Raw genomic sequence first — 24,185 nt, forward strand, 5'->3', positions numbered from 1 at the left:
GGTTAGACCAAGTTGGGGTAAGGTTTTCACGACTGACATTACTGATTTCGGGTTCATTCCTACCTACATGACTTCCTAGGGTTGTCAATCCTAGAGTTTTATGTTCTTCCTTTCCCAACCAACTGATCCTCTAAGAGACCCTTCATAGGTGTTAATTAATCCCACATTCACTCGTTAATGTCCCTATCGGATTAGTTCCCTATGGATCTAACACACGCAATAGAATTGATTTGAAAGATAAACATTCGTAAAACATCAAAAATAAAGATGAGAAAAATCTTGATATAAATATTGTGGCGCGAACAGTAATCCGTGAAGAGTTGATAGATCTACAATCCAAATCCCGCAAAGAACGAAATAAAAACTAAACAAAAAATTACAAGTAAAGAAATCTAAACTACATATGAAAAATAAAAATTAAACAAAGTAAACCCCCCTTAAACTATTATGAGCAATTGTATTTATAGGCCTAAGGTTAGCAACTGGTCCTTGACTTAAAACGGTTGACTAATCTTCGTTAAAATTCATTGTGCAGATGAAAACACCCTTGGCCCATTAAATGATCACGTCATGTAATGGCCTGAATTTTCAGTGATGTCGGAATGGTGATTCGAGATCACTAAATCTGACAAATGAGTAGAAAATATTATTAATTTAGTGAGAATAAGTAAATGTGAAGTTTGGAAAATTTTTGAAATAGTGAATAGTGTACTAGGAATAAATATTAAAATAATTAAAATTGAAAACGAGGTATCGAGACCTCAAAGATTTTAAACCGAGCCATAAGTATTTTTAGAAATATTTTTAGAGTGTCATTGAGTTGGTATTAAAGTTTCGTTAGAAAATTTTAACGTTTGGATAGTCAATTAACTAAAAAGGACTAAATTGAAAATAGTGTAAAATTTGTTAAATTGTGATTAAATAGCTTAAGTGATTAAAAAGGAGGGATTTAAAAGGTAATTAGGCCCAAACTATATGGGCTGGACGGTTGGGCAAGAAAAATCTGGAAAAGTGATGTAATAAGGGTAAAGTTGGAAATTTTGTAAAAGTTAACAAATAAAAATCTCAATTAAAAGAGTTTCTAGGAAATTCTTCATAATTATCAGCCAAAAAACGCCATTGAAGAGTCCCTCCAAGCTGGTTTTTCATATATTTGAATCATGTAAGTTTAATTCTTGATTATTTCTTCTAATTTTTGTGGCTTTGATACTTTTACAATTAGGTCCAACTAATTGTTTCATTAGTTATTGATCTTATGGCTGATTTGAAAGTTACCATTGATGAGTACTGAATTTTTATGATGAATAAGCATGGAATTAAAGCTTTGATTTTGTTATATGATGATTCTATTAAAGTAATTTTGATAGAAATTGATTTTAGGGACCTAATTGTGAAAAAGTTGGGAATTAGGGTTTGGTGTTGCAGTTTTGAATATTAAAGGCTATGTAGTAGTCTAAAATAGTTGGAAAAGGTGTTGATTGAGAAAAATTAGATCAATTGAGGGGTTAATTGAGTAGGGACCAAATTGTAAAAACTGTAAAGTTTGGGGTAAACGTGTAATTTCGAAAATTTGAGGGCATAAATTGTGAAATGGATTAGAATAGAATTATATGCTGATGAATGAATAAATTTGTATTTTAGATCGAGAACCCGAAGCAAGCCGAGGAAAAGAAAAAGTAGTTGATTAGTCCCTGAACTTTTACAAATTCTGCAAATCGACCCAGGTAAGTTCATATGGCTGAAATTTAATGATTAAATGTTAATTTCATGAATTATATAATGTATGATGAAATGTATTTAGTGTTGAAAAGAGAGTAAAATAAAAATGCGAAAATCGAATAAATGATCAAATTAAGCGAAACGCCGGATTTGAGTACTTCTGATCAAGAGATATAGTGATAAGTGCTACACTTATCTGATCAAGAGACAAAGTGATAAGTGGTAGCTTTAGCTACACTTATCTGATCAAGTGAAAAAGTGATAAGTGGTATACTTATCTGATCAAGTGACAAAGTGATAAGTGGTAGCTTGGCTACACTTATCTGATCAGGGACAAATGATAAATGATCATACGTAAGACCATAGTTATACTATGGCAAAGTGAAAGTGAAGTACTCAATTTTCCGTGACCGTTCCTTAATTTTGATCAATGATGGTAAGTAACAAATGGGCCCAAAGGAATTATGGTAAAATAATAAGTAGTAGTGAGTTTATACCAAGGAACTCACCAAAGATTGTGGTTGACAGGTAAATTTAGTAATGGTGTATATTGTATAAGTGTACAAGTGTTTGGTAAGATTTATGTTTTATGCCTATGAACTTACTAAGCTTTTCTATAAGCTTACATGTGTGTGTTTATTGTTTTTGTAGATTAACGTATTTATACATTCGGAGGATCGGATCTACATCAAGAATCACACTATCCAGATATACTCCGGTAGATTATGTTAAGCAACTTTTTGGATTTATATGGCATGTATAGGGAATTAAAGTAAAAAGTAATAGAATGAATGACTAAGTATGCAAAGTAAATTTGAATGTTATGGTTGTGTTAGATATCGAAATATATACATGTTTTTAGTTTGAAATGGTTGATTGGTTGAACTTCATTAGTATTTAAATGAAGTAGATGAAATACTGGAATTGGTTGTGATTTGAAATTTGCAGGGAAGGTTAGACAATTATAAAGGGGTTATATTGAATTTTTTTTAAAAATTGCAATGGAGCAATTCTTGGACAGCAGCATTGATGTAACTTTGAAAAATCACCAAAAATAGTGGAAATAGAATTAGAAGTTGAGTGAGATATGAAATCAAAGCTGAAAGAGTCTACTTTCACATGAAAAAAGTGGAGTAAGCAAAAGAATTATATACTTTTAGATATTTGAATTTTAGTGAAACAGGGTAAGAATGTTTTTGAAGTCCCCTGTTCTGACTTTAGAAATTCATTAAAAACTGTACAGAAGGAATTATGAGTTATAATTTATATTTATAGATTCCTTAATGAGTCTATTTTTAGTAGAAATAAGTTTAAGCACCATATGAAGTCTGTAATAAGAGATAATTAAATTTTAGTGATGAGTGGTCAGGATAGTCGATCAGTGAAACAGGGGAGACTTCAACTAATAAACTGTACTAATTGGCTAAACCAAAAATTCTGAAAAATTTATGGTGAATATATATATGAGTCTAGTTTCAGGGAAAATTTACAGATCTAAATTTCGAGTTTCATAGCTTAAATTATAATTATTTTAGTGACTGCTGCGCAGGTGGACAGCTTTATTATGAATGATGAAATTAAATTTGAAAGTAAATTTTTATGCCCCGAACTTTTAAGTTAAGTCAAGTAGCGCCTCATGCTCGACTCCGGCAACGGTATTGGGTAAGGGGTGTTACACGTCATGTCGGTGTCGCAACACCCTATGGCCTGTACTGCGACATTGGTGGAAGTTCTCTAATTAGGGCATCTCTTTAGGGCTGTGTCATGACACCCTCTGGTTTGTGTCATGACATTGATGACAGACTGCTTCTTGGGTACTATGTTTACTGTGTTGCGACTTCGAAGCTTCATGTTGCAACATCGATATAGTCCACTGTCTTTGTGCCTTTGAATGATGTCTTGCACACTCTCCAAACATACAAGCTCATATAAATCGCCTAATTTACTCATTTTATTACCTAAAGACTAAAAGTTAAAACTAAAAAAGAAAAAAAACATAACAAAATTGCTTTCTTATAAGTTCATTAAGTACAAAATGTAGTTTAACTTGTTACAACAAATTACGGCAGATCACTACCCCAACTGAGCTATCCTCACGAACTATTTTTGTAGAGATCACATATAAAATATAATTATATACCATGCGTTCTTCTTGTCGACAAAACAAATGCTTTACTTGCAAGGCAAGATATGCAGCGAAAACAATTAAATTGAAGTACCGCTCCAAATACTAAGCTCACGGTTCAGTGCTACTCTCTATTATCGAATCATCTTGGTATCTTCCACAACAGTAGGATATCATCAATTGCTCATTTTTAACTTTTTACTTTAACAGTGCTAGAGATCAATCTAGTGGCATTGCTTCCACTTGAGGAGCTCTGATCTGGCCGTTCATCCACCACAGCTTGGTCTCCCATTATCAATTTTAAGCTTCACAAGGCAATTGAATACAAAAGCAGGATGATCTGAAGTAGAAACAATGTTTGCAGCCAGAGCCAGTGAGTGTACGATGGTCACAACTTTTGGAAGCTTTGGCATCAGAAATGGGCACACATCCATATTTAGCAGCAAAACTATCATCATCCTCTGACTACTGGAGTTTGTATAGAATCAGAGTTGACATCCTCCCAACCCAAGCATGAAACATCTGTCTCGTGAATGACCATTGTAGCAGAGCCAGTAGCACCCTTATAGCCTTCAGCTTCACTCTCTCACCACCAATTCCTTAAATGGAGATTTCATTTTAGACTCCACTAACTACTGCCTCTTTCTTCCCTATTCGAGACGTCTGCTCTATATTCTAACTTATTCCAAATTCTCTTCTTCACAAGCAGAGCCATAGTTTGTGAAGAATGACCCGCCATTTGCCATGCCCATCATTCCCCTGAACATAAAAGTCTTAAAGCCCTTTCCTCGTTTTGCACTTTTGCACTCTTTTTTCTATTAGATTGCGATCAAACAATTCTTATCCTATACCAAAATTATAGCAAATAAAAGTTTTAAGGTTAAATCTCGAATTTAGACCTAAAGCAATCAATATCTAACACAATCCTCCTAATATATATAATAAAAACTTAAAGATTTGACATTATTGAATTTTTACCGATTTATATGTTGACTATTAAATTTATTATTGTATATTGATTTATAATTCATACGGGTAAAAAAATCATTACCTAAATTTGTTTTGATTTTAATATAAATATTTTAGATAATTGAATTCAAATTACTTATTAAGAGAATATTCAAGACTTCATATATCCAAACCGAATATTTATTTATATGTTTAAAATTATTGTTTAGATTTAAAAGTTTATTTTTGAAAAATAAGTTAATAAACTCTAATATTTTTCAAGAATATAATTAATACTTTTAATTATAATTAAAAATAAAATAAGAAGAAAAAAAGATACATCTCTTATTTCTCATATAACTTTTAAGAAACTAATTTAAGATGTTAAAGAAGATTGATATTAAAAGATAATTACAAATTCGACCAAATTATTAGATAAATAGATATAACAACACATCCCATATCTGTCTCTGAAAGATTCAGTTCAATTGCTAAAACTATATCTTTATACTTTTGGGCTTAAGTTGAATAAATTACTAAGGTCAGATATTTTAGAATTAAAAATGTGGGTCTAATCCTAAGGACAAAAAAAGAATCGATATTGTAGGACACTTGGGCCTAAGATAAGGAAAATAATGTCAAAATGTGGGTGTAATCCAAAGGATAAAAAAAAAATCGATATTGTGGGTAAGACGCTTGGGCCTAAAATTGTGCGGTGAGCGTGGATCGAACACGCGACCTTCAGATCTTCAGTCTGACGCTCTCCCAACTGAGCTATCCCCGCTTGTTAACATGGTATGGATAATTTTTTTATATATAGTATTTAAGTTTGTAGTTTTTGTCCTCCGCAAGGCCCGCCCGGATTGCGAAGGGGAAATTAATTCACGTTTGTTTTGCTTCCCTAAGAAAACCCTCCTTTCTAAAAACATTCTCCTTTTGTCCCCTTACATTTAAATTGATGTTTAGATACACTGTATCCTTACAAGCCAAATAGTACAATTCTATTATTGCAAACTGATCAACAATAAACAATTCTCTTGCAGTCTAACAAATATTTCAATGTTTTCTGTTTGGGTTTTAACTTGTTTTTGTTCTTTTTTTTTTTATAAAAGAAGATCGACTTGAATTTTTTTTTTAAATGAAAATGGGAGTCATCACCGATCCTTTTTTATGAGGTGTGATCGGGTCACCTCGTAAAACGGTTGTTTTCAATAAATGATTTTATTTTATTAAAACAACGATCTTGGCCCACGAAATTCAAAAGAACGGGTTTGGAAGTCGTTTACGTACGAGGAAGGATTAGCACCCTCGTAACGCCCAAAATTGGTACCTAGTTAACTAATTAACGTCTTAATGTCAAAAGTTGAAAACTTTAAAGAGATTTAAAATACGATCCTTTAGTGAAATGCTAAAAATCGAGAAAAAGACATATTTTACGTTGATCGAGAAAAAAATTTACATCCCGTAAGTTAGGACGCAATGTCTAGAATTCCCGATACAAAAATGAATTCCAAAAAAGAATTTACTTATTTTGAAAGATATTTGATTATCTCGGGTTTAGGAAAGAGATCATGTCTCGTGAGTTAGAATACGATCTTTGTTAATTCCCGAGAGCATTTAAAAACTTTGTTTGAAATGATTCGCGTATTTAGATTTATCGAGAAAATCGAAATCCCGTAAGTTAGGATACGATTTTTCGAATATCAAAATACGAAAAAATAAATTTTGATATATCGAGTAAAGTAAAACACGATGTCATAAAAAAAATGCGAAAACGTGGATATGCATACGAAACAATAATAAATACGATAGCGTAACGTAATACGAACGATAGTGACAAAAATAATATAAAAAAAAGACGAATCAATAGCACGCTGAATAACGAGTATATAAGCAGATAAGAGTGAAACACTTTTTTTAAAGTAATAATGAAAGCGCGAATAAACAAATAAATAAGTGAATATAATTATAAAAATGCAAAAGGGTATATGTATATGTATATAAAGTATAAGATATAATAAGGAATATGCAAGCATGTATATATATGAAAATTAAAATATGTATATAAAGATATATAGATAAAATATATAAGATATAAAGTATATAGATATGAAAAGGTATATAAATACGTAAATATGTATATAAGTTATAAAATAATAAAAAAGGATAAATGCGTATATATATATATATATTATAAAATATGTATACGTATTAAGAAAATGTATGCATGCACATGCTTTATAATTATAAAGAAAATGCACGTATATGTGTAGATTATAAAACATGTGTACGTGTGTATATATATATGTATATGAATTAAAATATGTATGTAAAGATACCTAAATATGTATATAGATTACAAAATATAAAATATATATAAGTATGTGTAAAATTATTAAATAAGAGGAATATATGTATGTATATATTTTAAGGTTATAAAACATGGAAAATATGTAAGTATGTGCATAAATACATAAATATAATAATAATCATAATAATAATATTACATAATAGCATTAATAATATTAAAATAATTAATTTACTAATAAAATAACCTAAATAACAAATGGAGGATTGAATTGAAAACTAAGTTAAACTTTAGGCTCGAAATTAAAAATAAAAATAACTAAAAGGATTAAATCATAATGTTCGTGAAAAGCAGAGGGCTGAAGAGCAAAATACCCCCACGCTTCTCAAACGACGTCGTCCAAGGGAGGGTCAAATTAGAAATCAAAACAAATTAAAGGGTAAATTTTAAAAATAATAAAATCCGATTGCGAAACATTAAAAACACGAAGGGGCCAAAATCACAATTTCCTCCTTTCAACAAAACACGCGGATCCTCCTTGCGGGTCGGGTCAACACGCGGATCCTAAGGCTAAAACGACGCCGTTTTGAGCCATTTGAATCAGCCCTTAAACGACGTCGTTTGGAGGGAACTTAAACGACGTCGTTTGAAGGGCACTTAAACGACGTCGTTTATGAATGGTTTCGAATAGAAAAAAAAATAAAGAAAGAAACCTTGGCTCCTTTGGACTTTTCCTTTTACTGCTTGCAATTTTTTTATCTTTGCCTGAATCTGTTTTTTGCTCTTGTATTTTTAAGTAATGTTTGTACAAAAACAGGGGAAGAAGAAGACCCCCAAAATGATAGCCAAGTTCGGCTTTTATACATCCGTCTATCATTGGTGCTGTCGCTTCCTTTTAATTGCTTGCAGGTACTCGATGGCGAGGCAATGGCGGTGGGTCGGTGGCAGAGGCAAGTGCACCACTTGCTGTTGACATGACAGGTGCGGCGGCACTAGGGTTTCAGTCTCTGAAACCCTAGTTTGACTCCTTGCTGGGTTTGGGGTTATTTGGGCTTAGTCCTTTAGTTTGGGCCCCGGGTTGTAATTGGGTTTTGGGTAGATTTTAGGTGGGTTTGTAATGGGCCGGGTCTGTTTTTTTGGTCCCGGGCAAATATTGGACTGTACAATTGTCATCCTGTATTTTCTTTTTCCTTGAATAAAAATGGTGTATTGACTCTACTCCTTGAATCTCAGCAACATAGAACTTGGACACTTATCCCCTAGTCTTTTGAGTTGCCTTAACTTATGATCCTGTGAATTTGTACCTGCTAATTTATGCCCCATACTCGAACTGAATGGGGTGGGGCAGTATTACAAGAGGAATTAGGACCTGTACTGTACATGCATTCTCTTTCAATTATGAAGAGGATTATAATATGGAAAATTATTTATCGATTCTAAGGTTATTACAGAGATGGCCAAGTTCAGGTCTTGCAACCACCCAAGATGTGAATTTTGTCTCATTTGGAGATGTGCAGTACAGGTAAGATCGGAATGTGATGAGGAAAAAGTAACGCCTGCAAATGAACAAATACTAGGCGTCATAATGGCGTCATAATGTTAACTCGTCAAAATAAGGAACTTCCTCAATCTAGCATACTATAATTTTCAAAATCGTAAATGAAGGAAAAAGGATCCACTCTAGGCACCGTCAAGTTTAATTAGCAATAATTAACTAAAGAGTACCGCGACCTTGAAGCTGGACCCATCAATCACAAAGCCATGCCACTCAGTGAATGCAGTAAAATCAAGATGCTTATAACTAACCTTAAAGCCTTGATGCCCATATCCATTAGGTATGCTTGATGCTCATCGTCATCATGGGGAACCTGCTCAAGTTCCTTACTATAATGAAGGATATCATCTCGTAAATGCCCTGCACCAGCACACCTTCACAAAAATGGAAGAAGCTCAGCACCATTAAAGGGTAAACAGAGCCAAGAAGTTGCTGGTTAAACAATTTGGGGGGATAAAAAAATTTCATTGCCCAAAAATATGAAACAAGCTAAAAGCAATGGAAAAAAAAGCAACAGGAGGTCATGTAGATAAATATTCATTCCAATTCTTTGAAGATTTAAATAAAGGGACAAGAGAAAAAGAAATGAGACACACCTTTCAATAATGATATCAACATCTGCTTTGCTTTTCGGACCATGTATGAGAACTCTTGTAAGGCTTAGTATGTCACGATAATCACCCATCCTTCGTGCTTCTTCTTCAGAAGTCTGAAGTGACATGCTTTCTTCAGGTGGAGAATGTAGATGAGCATCAGCCAATGATTGTGTAACATTGGATGTCCCGTAGTTCACCTCTGCATCAAGTCTGCAGCAGATAATTGCCATTCCATATGCAACTCCGCCAAACCCAGTATGTGATATATAAAGGTAACACCCGGAGGAGCTGTAGAAGACATTCCAGCTTCAGAAAAAATGATTTAATTCAAAGGAACCGCTTTAGAACATATCGACGACTACAGTTCCTTCTCTTTGGTTAAAATAAAATCTTTACCTCAAAGCCCCCATAAGCAATAACAAAGAAAATAGCTTTCCAAATTCATGGTATCATAATAAGGAGAAAAAAAATGCTGTTGAGCTTTTTTGAAACTACAATAGTAAGGGTATTTTAGTTGGCAGTAGCAATTTCTTAACAAAATTATGGCAGTTCAGTGTTTATTGTCTTCCCCCACTTTGAAAGAAATTCTGTATATCAGGCTGATGAAATTATCTCTTCATATTGACAAACTTATGTAGAACCAGATGCAAACAAAGCTTCGTAGAAATAACTTCAAAAGAATGATGAATGACACATTATCTAGATATACTTACTCATCTTTACAGCTCTGGATTTCATCCACATCAGAAGCTAAAGCCTCCCTCTCTCTAGTTAATGGTATCCTCTTATATACTATATTATACCCTTCATCTTTTAGAGTAGCATATACTTCAGCAGGTGTCTTCACATCATCAGCAAAGATATTTTCCCAGTACCCTACAACACTGGACTGATTTGATGATGGGTTATATTCTTCACGATGCAGAAGCATTTGACCACCAGACTGTCTAACCTCAGACAATATATCTTCCTTTAGCCGTGCTTCCATATGTTCCACCTGCATTATGACCATAATGCAAGAAGCTAACTTAAATATTTGGTGCTAAATAACTAATCGCAAACAGCAAACCACTTCATGGATGACATACCACAGGGCCAGTAATTCCAACATGCTTTAGGGTCTCAACAGGTTTATTTAATTCTCTCAGTACAAATGGTGTGCCATTAATGTACACAACTGCCTCTTCTCTCAGATCAGTTACCACCACTTTCTGACCAGAAAATCCTGCATTGACCTTGGCACCAAGATATGCCAGCATCTCTTTAGCACCAATAATTGTTGGAGTAGCCATGCTATAAACAGGGTATCCATCCACCTGGAACAAATAGGTTCAGAGGCATATAATATAAGGGTTTTGCAAAGGAGTGACACCAATAGGATAAGAGGCACTAACTTAACTACGTGTGTTGAATGCAAGCCTAATTATTGACGAAATTCAATCTGATACAAATGAAAAAAATCAAGAAAAGGAAAGCCATATTTCCATTTACCATATAAAAAGTTTTTTGACACAATTTGATGAACCACGTCGAGTAAGACATTACATATCTTATTCCAGTAAACTTTGAAATGGACTCTTGGAAAGGTAAATATTCACTTCAAATCTTCAATGCATCAGGTAGATTTAACAGGAAATACCTATCTCATGGACAACATTTATTACAAAAAGATAACTTTTAAAACATCTATTGAATATACTAAATATATCCAACTCCAAGGTAGAAGGACCTAAATAAGATGGCCTTAACTTATGCATACAACTCAAGAAAGTAATTTTTCTTTTTTAACATACCTTAAACACATGTGGTGCACCACGAATTTGGATGTGGGTGGAAGTTCTCTGACCAGGAAAGAAGTACATTTTAAGTATAGAACCTTTACCTAAAACAGAACCATTGCGTGCCTTCACAATGGCCTCCATGATAGCATCACCATGCTGTGATTCAAGTGATGCTCTCAACTCCTCCTGCATTATAAAAAACCAAAATTTTTTACAAAAGTATATTTAAAAGAAAAAAAATTAGAAAATGTAAAAATATAACAATCTTAGAAACAATGTATTCATTAAGCCTTTACTAGATTCTAGACACAGAAAAAGATTTACAGGAACAGTGAAAAATCGCCCAGGCCTTAATCTTATACTCGATTTCATTGCTAGGATCTCTGGTCTCTGATGCAACCAATCCTCAAATGTCATCAAGCATTCTCCTTGTCCACAAAACCCATCAAATGCTTCACTTCCAAGATATGCAGCGAAGGCAATTAAACAAAAGTACCGCTCCAAGTACTCAGCTCCACGGTTCAGTGCTACTCTCCTCACCCTAGGCTCAACATGCTGTTGGTTGAATACTTTCCTGTATTGAAGAACTGCTTGTCGTATGTTCTGTAGTGCTGAACATCTATCAATGATTGCATCTAGGGCCTCACGGCACTCCACTCCATTATCAAATAATCTTGTTATCTTCCACAACAGTAGGATATCATTAATGCCAAATGCACGGCCATGCTCATTTTTAGTTCTTACTTTAACAGTGCTAGAGGTCAATCTAGTGGCATCACTTCTGATTTCTTCACCACTTGAGGTGCTCCCATCTGGATGTTCATGGTTCATCTCATCAAGCAGAACTTTAATTGGTCTCCCATTATCAATTCGAAGCTTCACAAGGCAAGCTATTACAGTACCAGTTGTTGTCCTCCCTCTTCCCATCTATGAAAAGAAAGGGACAATCACATTTAGGAGAGAATGGGGAAAAAGGCAAATAGAGAAACTTAATAATCCTCTCAAATCCATATAGTACGTCAAAACAATTTTTAAAATGAAATACCTGGCAATTGAATACAAAAGCAGTATGCTCTGAAGCAGAAGCAATGTTTTTAGCCACTGTATCAAAGTCAGAACTTTTGGGAGCTTTGCCATCTGTAATGGGCACACGTGCATATTTAATAGGAAAACCATCATCCTCTAAGCATTTAAAAACCTCTAATGGAGTTCGTACAGAATCAGAGTTGACATGCTCCCAAGCATCAAATATTTGCCCATCATCTGTCTCATGAATGACCATTATAGCACCCTCATAGCGTTTAGCTTCTCGCAGGATGTCTTCCTTCAGTCGAGCTTCCATTCTTTCCACTCTCTCACGATCAATTCCCTGTATGGAGATATCAATTTAGACTCCAGCAACCACTGCCAATCAATTTATATATCAATTGAATGGAGATATCAACTTTCTCCACTCTTTTTGAAATACCCATGTTTATTTCATATATAACTGCCAATATTTCAATCAATTACTGCCAATCAAATTATTATATTCCTGGCATACACAATTCTGATTAGTCCATTCTATAGGATAGTCCATGTGGTTTTTACTGCGTTTTGGACAAAATAAAATAAATGTCTCCACCATCTCATGATGACATATAAACGCATAAGTTAGCGTCAGCATCCTAGTATCTAAGAATTTTTCTGATCAACTGTTTTTATAACATGCTTAGCCTATTTCTCAAATATTATTATAGAAAAATAAAACTGCAATAAACAGTCGAGACAGTTGCGTATTGCATGCTTCAACAAAGTGCCTTTTCCCTTGAGAGCCCACTTCATTTTTTAGAAAAATGTTACCAAGCAACATGGATATGGATCAACTAATTTTCTTTCTACACATATACTAATATATGATGGCAATGAGTGACAAATCAGAACTGATGCTTCAGTAAGCTCAATAACTCGTACTATAATGTGTGAGAAACATCTCAACTAGAGATCCTTTTGTCCCATAGCTACTCCACAAGATCCTGAACAAAATTGTAACAGATATAACAATAAGTAGACATAATTTACCGTGTACTCCAACATGTTTTTATAGGGCCTTTCAACCTCACGGAGAACAAATGGCTTTCCATTAACGTAGATGACAGGTTCTTCCCGCATATTGTGCCAAAAAATGGGACGACCACCTTTGGAGCTGCCAATCCTTTGAATGACGGATCGAATTCCATCAATAGTTGGATTTGCAACTCCATAAACTGGAAACCCAGGGACCTCTCTGAAATTAGGAGCACCCTCTACTCTCTCTGGTAAGCTTGCATTTTGACAACCAGGACAGTGGTCACTTTTTAGGACAGTCTGGCTCCCGAGAACCTCCCCATTCCTCAGAGCAGCAACTACACCCACTTCATGAGGGCGACCATCAGCAGATTCAACAACCATTGTCAAAGATGGGTTCAGACTTGCATATCCAAGTGCACCCATAGGATCTCTCCGAAGCAACCTGAGCCAATACATTGTCAATTAATGCATGCACTAACGCACATTCCATATTTGGGTTGTTTTCTTTTAAAAATGAATTTGAAATCAAATTTAGCATTGCATTGAGAATAAGAAAATAAACATTCACAATGAGTCAAGTTTAGCATTCATCCAAAATAATTTTCTAAGCATACTAAGTTGCTATGAATGCATTTATGCTTCTTCATTCCTTCACTAAAGCATCTCTTCAAGACATAGGTTGGGAAAGCTGCTGCTACTCGTTCTATGTTCTATTATAACGAAACTGTTCATTTGTGTTGAGATTGAATGTGGCATATAACAAAACTGTTTGGGGCTGCAATTAATTCTGGGTAAAAGTAGATTGGGCTTTAAGCTAATAGGTGATTTGGACAATTGTTGAATAAAATCATTCATTGGACAAGGCTATGCAGACGTAGAACTATTGTGACTGAATTGCATTAAAAAAGATCAGTTGTGCCGATTCTTTTCGGCTCTTTCTTTTTTTGTTGCTTGTTTTCATTCTAACTAACATTACAACAAACGTCAAGCAAAATTAATTTATCATATCTGCAGACTAATTATTTTTTACTTGGTTAATTTATCAAGCAAAATTAACTACCGCTCTCAAGCTAGACAAGTTAATAGGCTCACTCCAAACCTTTGAGGAGCTGAATATGGATGAAGCAAAAAGTGACAAAATGGGTTTGCCAAAGAACGTAGCGTTCATTGCTCAAAAGGTTATTCCAACAGTGAAACAAACAATAGAGGACATTGATGAGATAAAAAAGATATTAGTCTTGCTCACCAAAAGCATGAAGAGGATCACCAACAACTACATATCTTATTAATAGAATGCCCAGTAAAACTCTAAACTATAGAACTTTTTTCAATCTTTTTAAAGATAGTTTTCCTAACTCTAAATTGATCACAGATTTACTGAGTGTAGTGTTTTTGTTCATCTTCACAACCAGGGTAAACTAGATCCTAGAGCAAAAAAATGTGTCTTTGTTGGGTATGCTTCTAATAAAAAGGATTACAAATGTTATGATCCGATTGATAGGAAGATTATGGTTACCATGGATGTCAAATTTTTGAAACATAATCTTACTTTGATTCTAATATTTAAGCAGGGAATTATTATAAGGAAGAATCAATAATTGATTAAGAAAAGATTAGGAATATACAACATAAGGGTTCTAATAATGGGGAAGGTGAATTTATGATCGACACAAAAATTAATAATGTTAATATTGTTAATAAAAAGGAGTATGAATGTGTAGAGTCTAATCATGAAAACAGGAAAGAAACAAAGTTGTTGATTTACTCAAGAAGAAACCGAAATCAAGAAGGTGGAATCCACCAAGATTCATCACCAAGAATCCGACCCGAAGGATATTGTCAAAAGTCCAGGTAAAACTCGTAATCTGACCAATAAATTTTCTAGTCTAGATATTCTTATTGCTAAAAGAAAATGTGTTAGAAATGCTATCAAATATCTCATGTCTAAATTTGTCTCCTATAAAGCATTGTTTTTGACATTCTTAGCCTTTGTTTCATGTCTCAATACTGTAGAAATAACAAAAAATGTCAAAGATGCTTTATAGGTTTCTAAATGGAAGGAGACTGTTTTAGAGGAGATGCGTGCTCTTGAAAAAACAGATACATGAGAAATAGTGGAATTACCTGTAAGAAAGAAAACAATGGGTTGTAAATTGGTGTTCACAACCAAATTCAGATCGAATGGATCTTTAGACAGATACAAAGCTCGACTGGTGGCTAAAGGGTACACTCAAACATACGGGATAGACTATCTTGAGACATTTCCTCCAGTAACTAAGTTAAATTCTGTTAGAGTTGTTTTATCTATTGTTGTTAATCTTGATTGGTCTTTACAACAACAATGTGAAGAATGTTTTCCTAAATGGGAAATTTGAAGAAGAAGTTTACATGAATCCTCCTCCAAGTTTTGAAGAAAAATTTGGAACTCAAGTATGTAAGCTCAGAAAATCTTTGTATGGTCTAAAGCAGTCTCCTCGAGCTTGGTTCGAACGGTTCACTTTGGTTGTTAAAAAATAAGGTTACTCATAAGGGCAAGCTAATCACACAATGTTCTATCGACACTTACAAAGAGGTAAAATAACAGTTATTATAGTTTATGTCGATGATATCATTCTTACAGGAGATGATGTTGGATGAAATAAGGCGACTTAAGAGCATCTAGCATTGGAGTTTGAGATCAAAGATCAAATCCTTTAAAATACTTCATTGGAATGGAAGTTACTCGATCAAAGAAGGGTCTTGTGGTCTTTCGGAAAAAATATGTGATTGGTCTTTTAAAGGAGACTGGGATGAGTGGTTGCCAACCAATTGACACACCAGTTGATCCAAATGTAAAATTCGGAAATAAAGAAGGAAGATCAATTGATAAAGCGCAATACTACAGATTAGTTGGTAAGTTAATCTACTTATCACATACAAGGACAGACATAGCTTTTGCAGTAAGCTTAGTGAGTCAATTTATGCACTCCCCAATGGAGGAATATGAAGAAGCAGTGTTTTGAATTCTGAGATACTTGAAGAGTTTACCTGACAAGGGCTTATTTTTCAAGAAATCCGAATAAAGAGGAATTGAAGCTTATACAGATGCAAACTGGACAGACTCAGTAATAGATAGAATATCTACATCAGGGTACTATACATTTGTTTGGGGAAACTTTGTGACTTGACAAAGCAAAAAACAAAGTGTTGTAACAAGAAGTAGTGTATAGGGTGAGTTTAGATCAATGGCTTAAGGAATTTGTGAAATGATGTGGTTAAAAAAAATTATGGAAGAGCTAAGGAAACCAATAACTTCACCAATGAAGTTGTACTATGATAGCAAAGTTGTCATTAGCATGGCTCACAACCCAGTCCAGCATGACAGAACTAAACATGTTGAGATTGATAGACACTTTATCAAGAAGATGATTGAAAAAGGCCAAATGTGCATGCCGTTTGTTCCTTCAAAACAACAGATTGCTAACATACTCACCAAAGGGCTCTCTAAGACAAACTTTGATTTTCTTGTAAGCAAGTTGGGCACGATTGATATATATGCACCAACTTGAGGAATGGTGTTGAAATACGTGTTGAAACCCCGGATATTTTTTAATGTTATCTAGATAGATAAATCTTAGAATAATCAATTGAGATTTTCTAGGAATATTTTTTTTATCTTTTAGTAGTTTACTAGAATAAGGGAATTATTTTCCCAATTATGTTGTGAGTCCTCCATTCAAATTCAGTTCTTTACTTAATAAAATTATTGAAAACTTTCACCTGACTCACTCAATGACCCTTCTATTTTTTCTTTCAATAACTAATACTTCTATATCTACTACTGCAAGGGTAAACTCACCATCATAAAGGATTCACACAAGTTCCAGAAAGTAAATTAGGAAACTTCTTATAACACTACTCCATTTCTATCTTTACCTGTGAATAATGCTATACAACTCTGGCCTTGCTTTCATCCAGTCTGAAAAACTGGTATGATCAAAGGAACTTGAACGAAGAGCTGCCCTCTCTGAATGAATATATACAGCAAAGCATATAAGAAAGTAATATCTCTCCAAGTACTCCACAAAAAATGAAAGTGATGCTTCCCTCTTCATCTCATCTGGTTGACGGAGAATGCTATTGCGATAAGTGGCAATTGCTTCTCTGAGGTTCTGTGCTTGCAGTTAAAGTAAAAACATCATGAGTTGTATTTACCTATTATAAAACTAAATGCCTTGCAGATCACGACCATAAAACCTTGTAACAAAAACTATATTATGGCAATTGCCTGCTCAGCAGAAATTTTATCTCAAATGAAGATTTGCATTAAGCTTTAGAGCAGAAACTTGGAAGCTAAACCTGAATGAATGGATTCTTAAAAACCCTAAAGGAAGCACATCTACCTGCATAGAAGCACATTTGTCAATGACCTTGTCCACTTGTCGTTTCCCTTCAACACCACCCTAAGGGAATGTCACTATTTATAAGAAAAAAAGACCCAAGAGATTGTTAAAGAATCAACCAAGAACAAGTAGCAGCATTAAATACCTCTAGGACCCGAATCAGGCTCCTTATGAGTGTATATTCTCCTCTACAAATTGCCTCCTCAGAATTGGGCAGATTGTTAGTGATATTTGAACCAGAGTTGAAAACTCTCCCAATTGAATTGGTTCTTGGAATGCCTAGGTATTAGATATAAATACATTAGAAATCTGAATGTTACATTAAATCCTGTTACACATTTACACTACACAGATGAAGTAAATATAAGTCAAATATTATCAGAAAGCAGTGTAAAGCTGCATATAACAAATAATAAACTTGATGCAAACCTGGTTATGATTTTTAACAGAGGTTCCTAGCACCATTTCTATAAAGTGGAGGATCATCTTGCATTTTCTTGTTTTTCAAAATATTCAGTCAACAGAGATGTTGTAGCTTCACGCTAGACTCTTTAAATGAGGACTCAACATACATTCATGCTAGACCATTCAACAGAGGACAAGATAGCTTCATAGCTCGTAAAGGTTCTCTTTTCTCAAGTTCCAGTCAACCATACCAGATTAGTCAATCACAAGCTTTTCTTTCTCTATGTTACTATAGTTCTCTAAATGGCTCTTTAGGGCACTTAGCCTCACCTTTAACTCCTAATAGTAACCTTCAAAGAAGACAACCCAAAAGAGTTCAAAAAGCAGAAGAGAGTAAAAATAAAACAAAGTTTTGCTTCATCTACTAGGTAGCATGGTAGAGATTTATAAGACAACACGCAGCTAAATAAGAAGTTAGTTCAAGTTCAAAATTCCAACGGTACTTCACCTCAACAATCGTGCCTTTTCAAATACATGAGGATTCTCTTGGTGCTACAAATTCAAATCACTATCACAAAGGATCCGATAGTCTACTAGCCATAAATCGTAAAAAGTATTCAATCCAAAAATTAATGCAATTCGAGGACGAATTTGGTTCTAAGGAGAGAAGCAACAATTGCATTCAAGGAAGCATGTTATCACTAAATAAATTAATACAAAAGATTTTAATATAGAAAGGGGAATCAGTAACTTTCAAAGAACATTTCACTTGAAAGCTTTTCAAGGACAATAAGAAAGATTTGATTGACCAATACAAAGTGAGAAAGATGAGGAAACCCTTCTTTCTTCTAACATCTAATCAATTTCAGTCACAAATGTTACAAGGATTGGCCCAGTCAGCAACCTATGTCGTCATATATTGTTATGAGGTCAGTATTGGCATAAAAAAAGTGCAAACAAAACATATGAAATGAGAAATTTCAAGCAAACCAAAAACTGAATATCCCAATAGAATAATGTAAAGATATTTTTATTGACATCAGGGATGGCATAAATGATAGAAAATTTGTAGCTTGTTTATGTTAAAATTGCACAAATAAAGAGACACCACTACCTGAAGCTCCGATTCTGTTGAGATAAACTAAAGTTGCAATAACCATGCCAGTAGTGGTTCTTCCTCGTCCCATTTGACAATTAAAAATAACCTCAGTGCTTATGTCAGCTTGAGAAATTTTATTAACCTGGAAACAGAAAGGAAGAAAGAGATGATAAAATACTTATCAGAATGGTTCAATGTGTGGATATTAATTCTTACATATTTGATTATATCATAAAACCGCAAAATTGGCTTCATATACAAATATTCCTTATGCAGAAAACAAAATATAATGATCATTAAAGTAAAGTAACCAAAGAATTTGATCCAATAGACAAATACTGCCATGGCCGTACCAAGGCTTCCATATAGAAGATATCCGAGCACCAAATACTGGCACTTCTATGATGATCTTCAGTTTAAAATGAAAAATCAAGATTTTGAGTCACCATACTCCTGACATATGCAAAACATGTAAATACGTAAGCTTCTCCTAATTATTTACTTCTTTTTTTAATAGGAAAACTATCTAATAAGTTCATTGGGAACTAGATATTTATTTACTACATGAGACCTTTTGCAGCACTTCTATGTGTTTCTACATAAGTCACAGAGCTCAAAAGAAAGAAGGGGAAAAGTACCCACTAATTTCCAATCAGCCAACCCAAGAGAAAAACTCACAGAAAATTCAATCTCTCAAAAGCCCTCCACCATTGCTGTTAAAGAAAAGTTGCAGTCAAACAGTACCAAACCAAAACACACCAAGACATAAATTTGGGATGGAGATATGGGGTTGTCCATGTATTAGAAGAAATTTAGTAGAAAGTATGTAACAAAGTCGAAGGAGGATGACTGAAAATGCTAACATGATTTTAATTATTCAAAACAACAAGCAGAATAAGGCCAATAACTTGGAACTCACCAGAATATCAAAATCTAGCTCCTTTGGTGACTTCTCATCTGTTATAGGCACACGCTCATAGTCAACAAGGTACCCAGCAAGTTGCAATTCCTCATACACCTATACTAGTGAAACCAAAAAGTGTTTGAGATGATAATTCAAACTTTTAGCAGATCATTAGCGTTTCTTACTTTCCAAAGCTTATACCTCTAATGGTGTTTTCACTGAATTACAGGATACTTGTTCCCACTGGTCCACCATCTCACCATCTGGCAGTTCATCAGTGACAAGGATCTTATTTCCATATCTGCCATGTCAGATTTCCAAATAAAATTTGCTACCACACATAGCAGGAAACCAATGGTAAAGAAATCAAAGTCACATAACATTTACAAAAAGTGGATCAAAGGAAATACCTTGCAGCTTCCATCAAAATATCTTCCTTTAATCGAGCTTCCATTTGCTCAACTCTATCCCTATTGATTCCCTATTCAATATAAAGGCTACATGTCAGCTGGCTAGCACATGCATGCACACTGTATGATATGGATATAGACATTGTATCTAAAACCACAGTACATTTTTAATCATTTGGGCACCATTAACTCATGCAAGATAAGGAAACTAAATGACTAGTTGATAATAGAAACACAAACTATTAAAGCATACGTGGCAACGCTGCAAAAATGAAGTATCTATTGGGACCATTGATTGTTCATGAAATAAAGAAACAGTGATAGAGCCAGAAACCAGATGTTAAAACTAGAAGAATGATCTAAAAGTTTCCTCATGCTAACATACCGTATATTCAAGATTGGAGAAGGGCCTTTCAACATCACGCAAAACAAAGGGATGTCCATTTATATATACAACCTATTTAAGCGTAAAGAAAACATATATAATTAGAAGAAGCAAATTGTTAAATTGACAAAGTCTAAAATAGTTTGACTTTTATGTAAAACAATGTGTACAATACAATCAAGACAATCTCATCATAAAGTTTCAGATGAATAAATAATGAATACATGTATTATATTTCCATTTTTAAAATCAACAAAACCATAGAAAGCAATAAGATATGTTATCTTTTATTGGCATAGAAAAATTGCTTTTCATTTTTGCAGGATGATTGGAGCATGGAGGAGAGAACTTATGGTTCAAAGTTAACTCATTGAAATTATTTAGAAAAATAAAATAAGATTTATGAAGAAAGTAACACTGACCTACAACCTCTGAATCTACTAGTTCACCTAGATCTATGACAACAGGGAAGAAGCAAAGAGAATAATTGTTTTCCAGAAGAAGCAGGTTCAGCCAGGTATACGTAAGTCTTGCTCGCCATTTTTTGGTTATTTTGTGGCCAGTGACTTTCGTTTAAGCTATCAGCTTCTTTCAAGTGTTGACTTTATATTATGCTTCCACATTAATCTTATCTTCAATATCATGACTCATCCTGAAACTTAAATCAGATTTCTACTTTTCTCCCAATTCTCAAATTTTATTTTTATAAAATAATTATGTTTTCAGTGATGGATCGAAGTATCCGAAATGTCAACTAAATTATGCAGTCTGTCCCTGTCCAGGGCCTTATCAAAAAACAGAAATCAATTGGTGAGATATCAATTTACCGGTTCCTCTCGAAGACTAATCCAAAGAACGTGTGCTTGTTTCCCATCTTTCTGAGCTCCAATATGATTAAGGACATTTTGAATTCCAACAATTGTTGGAATGGCAACACCATGAACACGCAATGAATCTGCCTGTTAATAGTAGACCAGAAAACAAAGACAAGGAAAGGACTTAAAAGAATGAAATTTAACAAAATAGATCATGCCGTAAGTTAAAGCGTTATCAATCAAACTGGCACTCCATTATGCAAGCATGGCAGCATCTGCATCACAAATATACTTAGAAGGGCATAGTAAACCAGAATCTCAATAGTTCAGCCTATAACTACAATTACAATTTAAAGCACCTATGATATTACCACACTGCTTATCTAAGTATAAACAATATCCAACAGAAACCATCCATTAAGAACTTAAGAAGGACGTGAACTACTTCACCCTTCTACTTATTAACCTGTAAATGTGTCGAGAAATCTCTAGAAAGGTTTAAAAAAGAAGAAGAATTAAAGAGAAAGAACCTGACGGTAATTGGGAGCACCATCGATCTGGGGAGACAAGCGCTTGTTTTGGCAACCAGGGAAATGGTCGCTCTTGAGAATGGTCTTTTTACCCAACACAGATCCCCCTCTCATCTTCATCACTTGCTCTATCTCCTTTGGTATCGACATCTTCTCATGCAAAACAATTCAATCCTCCTCAAGATTTCAACTATACCCTTTCTCCTTAAAAATTCTAATGAACCCAATACCAGCTTAGAAGACAATGCAAAGAAAATTCACTTCAATCCCTCCCAAGATTCCAACTATACCCCTTTACTTGATAATTCTAAGGAACCCAATGCCAGAAAAGAAATGAAAAGAAGAAAGAGTTTGATAATGCCAAGAAAACGGCTCAACTTCAATCGTTTCCAGATTGGAACTTGACCCTTCTCCTTTATATTTCTAAGAAACCAATGGCAAAAAACAAAACTTTTACTTTTTAGCTTGAAAGAATGGCAAAGTAAAGGGTAGTAATACTAGCATAACAGAGAATACGGAAGATTTAAAAAAAAATGGACTTTTTTTGGTGCATGTTTTAAGACTAAATAACATAAACAGAGAGACAAGGGAGCCTTCTTGTTGAATCAATCCATTTACGACAGAATGATGTGAACCTTTTTTTTTTGTCCGTTTTTTCTTCCCGAACAGATTAGCAACGTGGAAGACATGTTTTTAGAGAGATATAATTAATGGTATACTATTAGCCATTAGGATTATTATTTCGTCAAATCCACTCTAATCAAAACATTTCAACAATTAAATTATATTAGATTTGCTTTGCTTTCCTCGTGTTTAAAATGGGCAAAAAATACACAGTGCTTCCTTATCTCTTTGGGCTTTGCGTTTTCGTGAAATTCATAGAAAGTCAGCAACTCATTGATCCTAAGAAGTAAATGGGAAATGTGAAGCTAATGCTAATGCTAATGCTGGCATGGCATGGCTTGGCTGGCTTGGCTGGCATGGAGTGCACAGCATATGCTGTTTTTCTCTCACCCCATAACACTCTATTTGTCTGCTTCCGAAAATGAATTTTCTTATTTGTTTTCAATCTGATTTAGCCCTCATAAACTTATTTTAAACATAAACTAACATTTTTTAAAGAATTCAATGTTTACCAATTATTAAAACATTAGCTCGATCTAGAAATTTTCCAAAATGTGTCTGTCAGATTGGGAACCGTGTCTTCAAAAGTCATAAAGAAGAACAAAAGAAACTGTCATATTCAATTCATCTTACTTAGTTCACGATTTAATTGCCCTTCTTTGATTCGTTCCCTTGCTCTCTTTCTTGCTATACAAACAATAATGAAAAAGCACTTAGACAAGCTAATGTTTGTCGTTTCTGATAATATTGCATGGAATTAAAATAATAAAGGCAGGATATTTGCATATGTCGGTTCCAAATTGCGTCTTATAATGATATTAACGCGTGACAATGTGATGCAGTGTCCATCATATCTTATCTGATATGATCTCATTACATCATCAGATTACTTGTCTGTTCTTCAACTTCAACCACTCCAGTTTAGTTCCTATCTTTGATTTAAGACACTTTCGTATCAGAGTATTATATGGTTTTTCTTGTGTCATTATATGATCTCACCTACTTCCTGTTGTCATCCACCATCCATTTTTGTAACTTTCATTTTTTGGGTTAAATTCTGATGTTAGAACATGTATTATATTTGAATTATTGTTTTATCCTTTATATTTTAATTAATTAATTTTAATTATTATATCTTTTGAATTTTAAAATCATATTCATTAAATTCATTAAATTATATCATTTCTAAACATATTATTACATATATATCAGCTTGTCATTTCATATATTACTTTAAAAACTAGTTAATGGATTTAAACTATTTTGCATCAAAATTAAAATTTTAAATTTTAAAAATATAAGGATTAAAATGATTAAATTAAATAACATGAACTAAATCTACAACTTTATACATAATAAAATTAATGACAAAATTTAACCAAACAAATTTAATCATCACCGTTTAAATCTTGACCTAAATTTCTAAAAATATAAAAATAAAAATTGATCAAATAAAAATATAAAGATTAAATCCACAACTCACTCATCCTTATGAATACAACGGTAGCAACTCTGGCAATTAAATAGTAATTACCTTTCCCCCTATGAAG

General features: G+C 33.8%; 1 protein-coding gene and 1 non-coding gene across 2 annotated transcripts; both read right to left on the minus strand.

The window, feature by feature from the left end:
• Nucleotides 1–5,503: 5,503 nt before the first annotated feature.
• Nucleotides 5,504–5,576, minus strand: TRNAF-GAA (transfer RNA phenylalanine (anticodon GAA)). Its single transcript has one exon. It is a non-coding gene; the product is annotated as a tRNA-Phe (tRNA).
• Nucleotides 5,577–8,462: 2,886 nt separating this feature from the next.
• On the minus strand, nt 8,463–22,627 carry LOC105802877 (uncharacterized). The gene is made up of 19 exons (XM_012634778.2): nt 22,012–22,627; nt 21,494–21,625; nt 20,667–20,738; nt 20,282–20,352; nt 20,073–20,172; nt 19,887–19,985; nt 18,983–19,109; nt 17,609–17,742; nt 17,464–17,523; nt 16,997–17,232; nt 13,094–13,523; nt 12,078–12,401; nt 11,357–11,959; nt 11,045–11,218; nt 10,340–10,567; nt 9,965–10,248; nt 9,252–9,539; nt 8,907–9,029; nt 8,463–8,656 (listed from the first exon to the last, which is right to left on the minus strand). The coding sequence occupies exons 1-19, from the start codon at nt 22,159–22,161 to the stop codon at nt 8,524–8,526; spliced, it is 3,768 nt and encodes a 1,255-aa protein (XP_012490232.1). The 5' UTR covers nt 22,162–22,627; the 3' UTR covers nt 8,463–8,523.
• Nucleotides 22,628–24,185: the final 1,558 nt, after the last annotated feature.

Source organism: Gossypium raimondii, chromosome 11 (assembly GCF_025698545.1).
Source record: "Gossypium raimondii isolate GPD5lz chromosome 11, ASM2569854v1, whole genome shotgun sequence".
Lineage (NCBI taxonomy): Eukaryota > Viridiplantae > Streptophyta > Magnoliopsida > Malvales > Malvaceae > Gossypium > Gossypium raimondii.

Coding starts and splice junctions, on each gene's coding strand:
- LOC105802877 (XM_012634778.2), bottom strand. CDS start 22,161: ATGTCGATACCAAAGGAGATAGAGCAAGTGATGAAGATGAGAGGGGGA. Junction 21,626..22,011: donor GTGCTCCCAATTACCGTCAG/GTTCTTTCTCTT, acceptor TACTATTAACAG/GCAGATTCATTGCGTGTTCA. Junction 19,986..20,072: donor CAGTGAAAACACCATTAGAG/GTATAAGCTTTG, acceptor TCACTAGTATAG/GTGTATGAGGAATTGCAACT.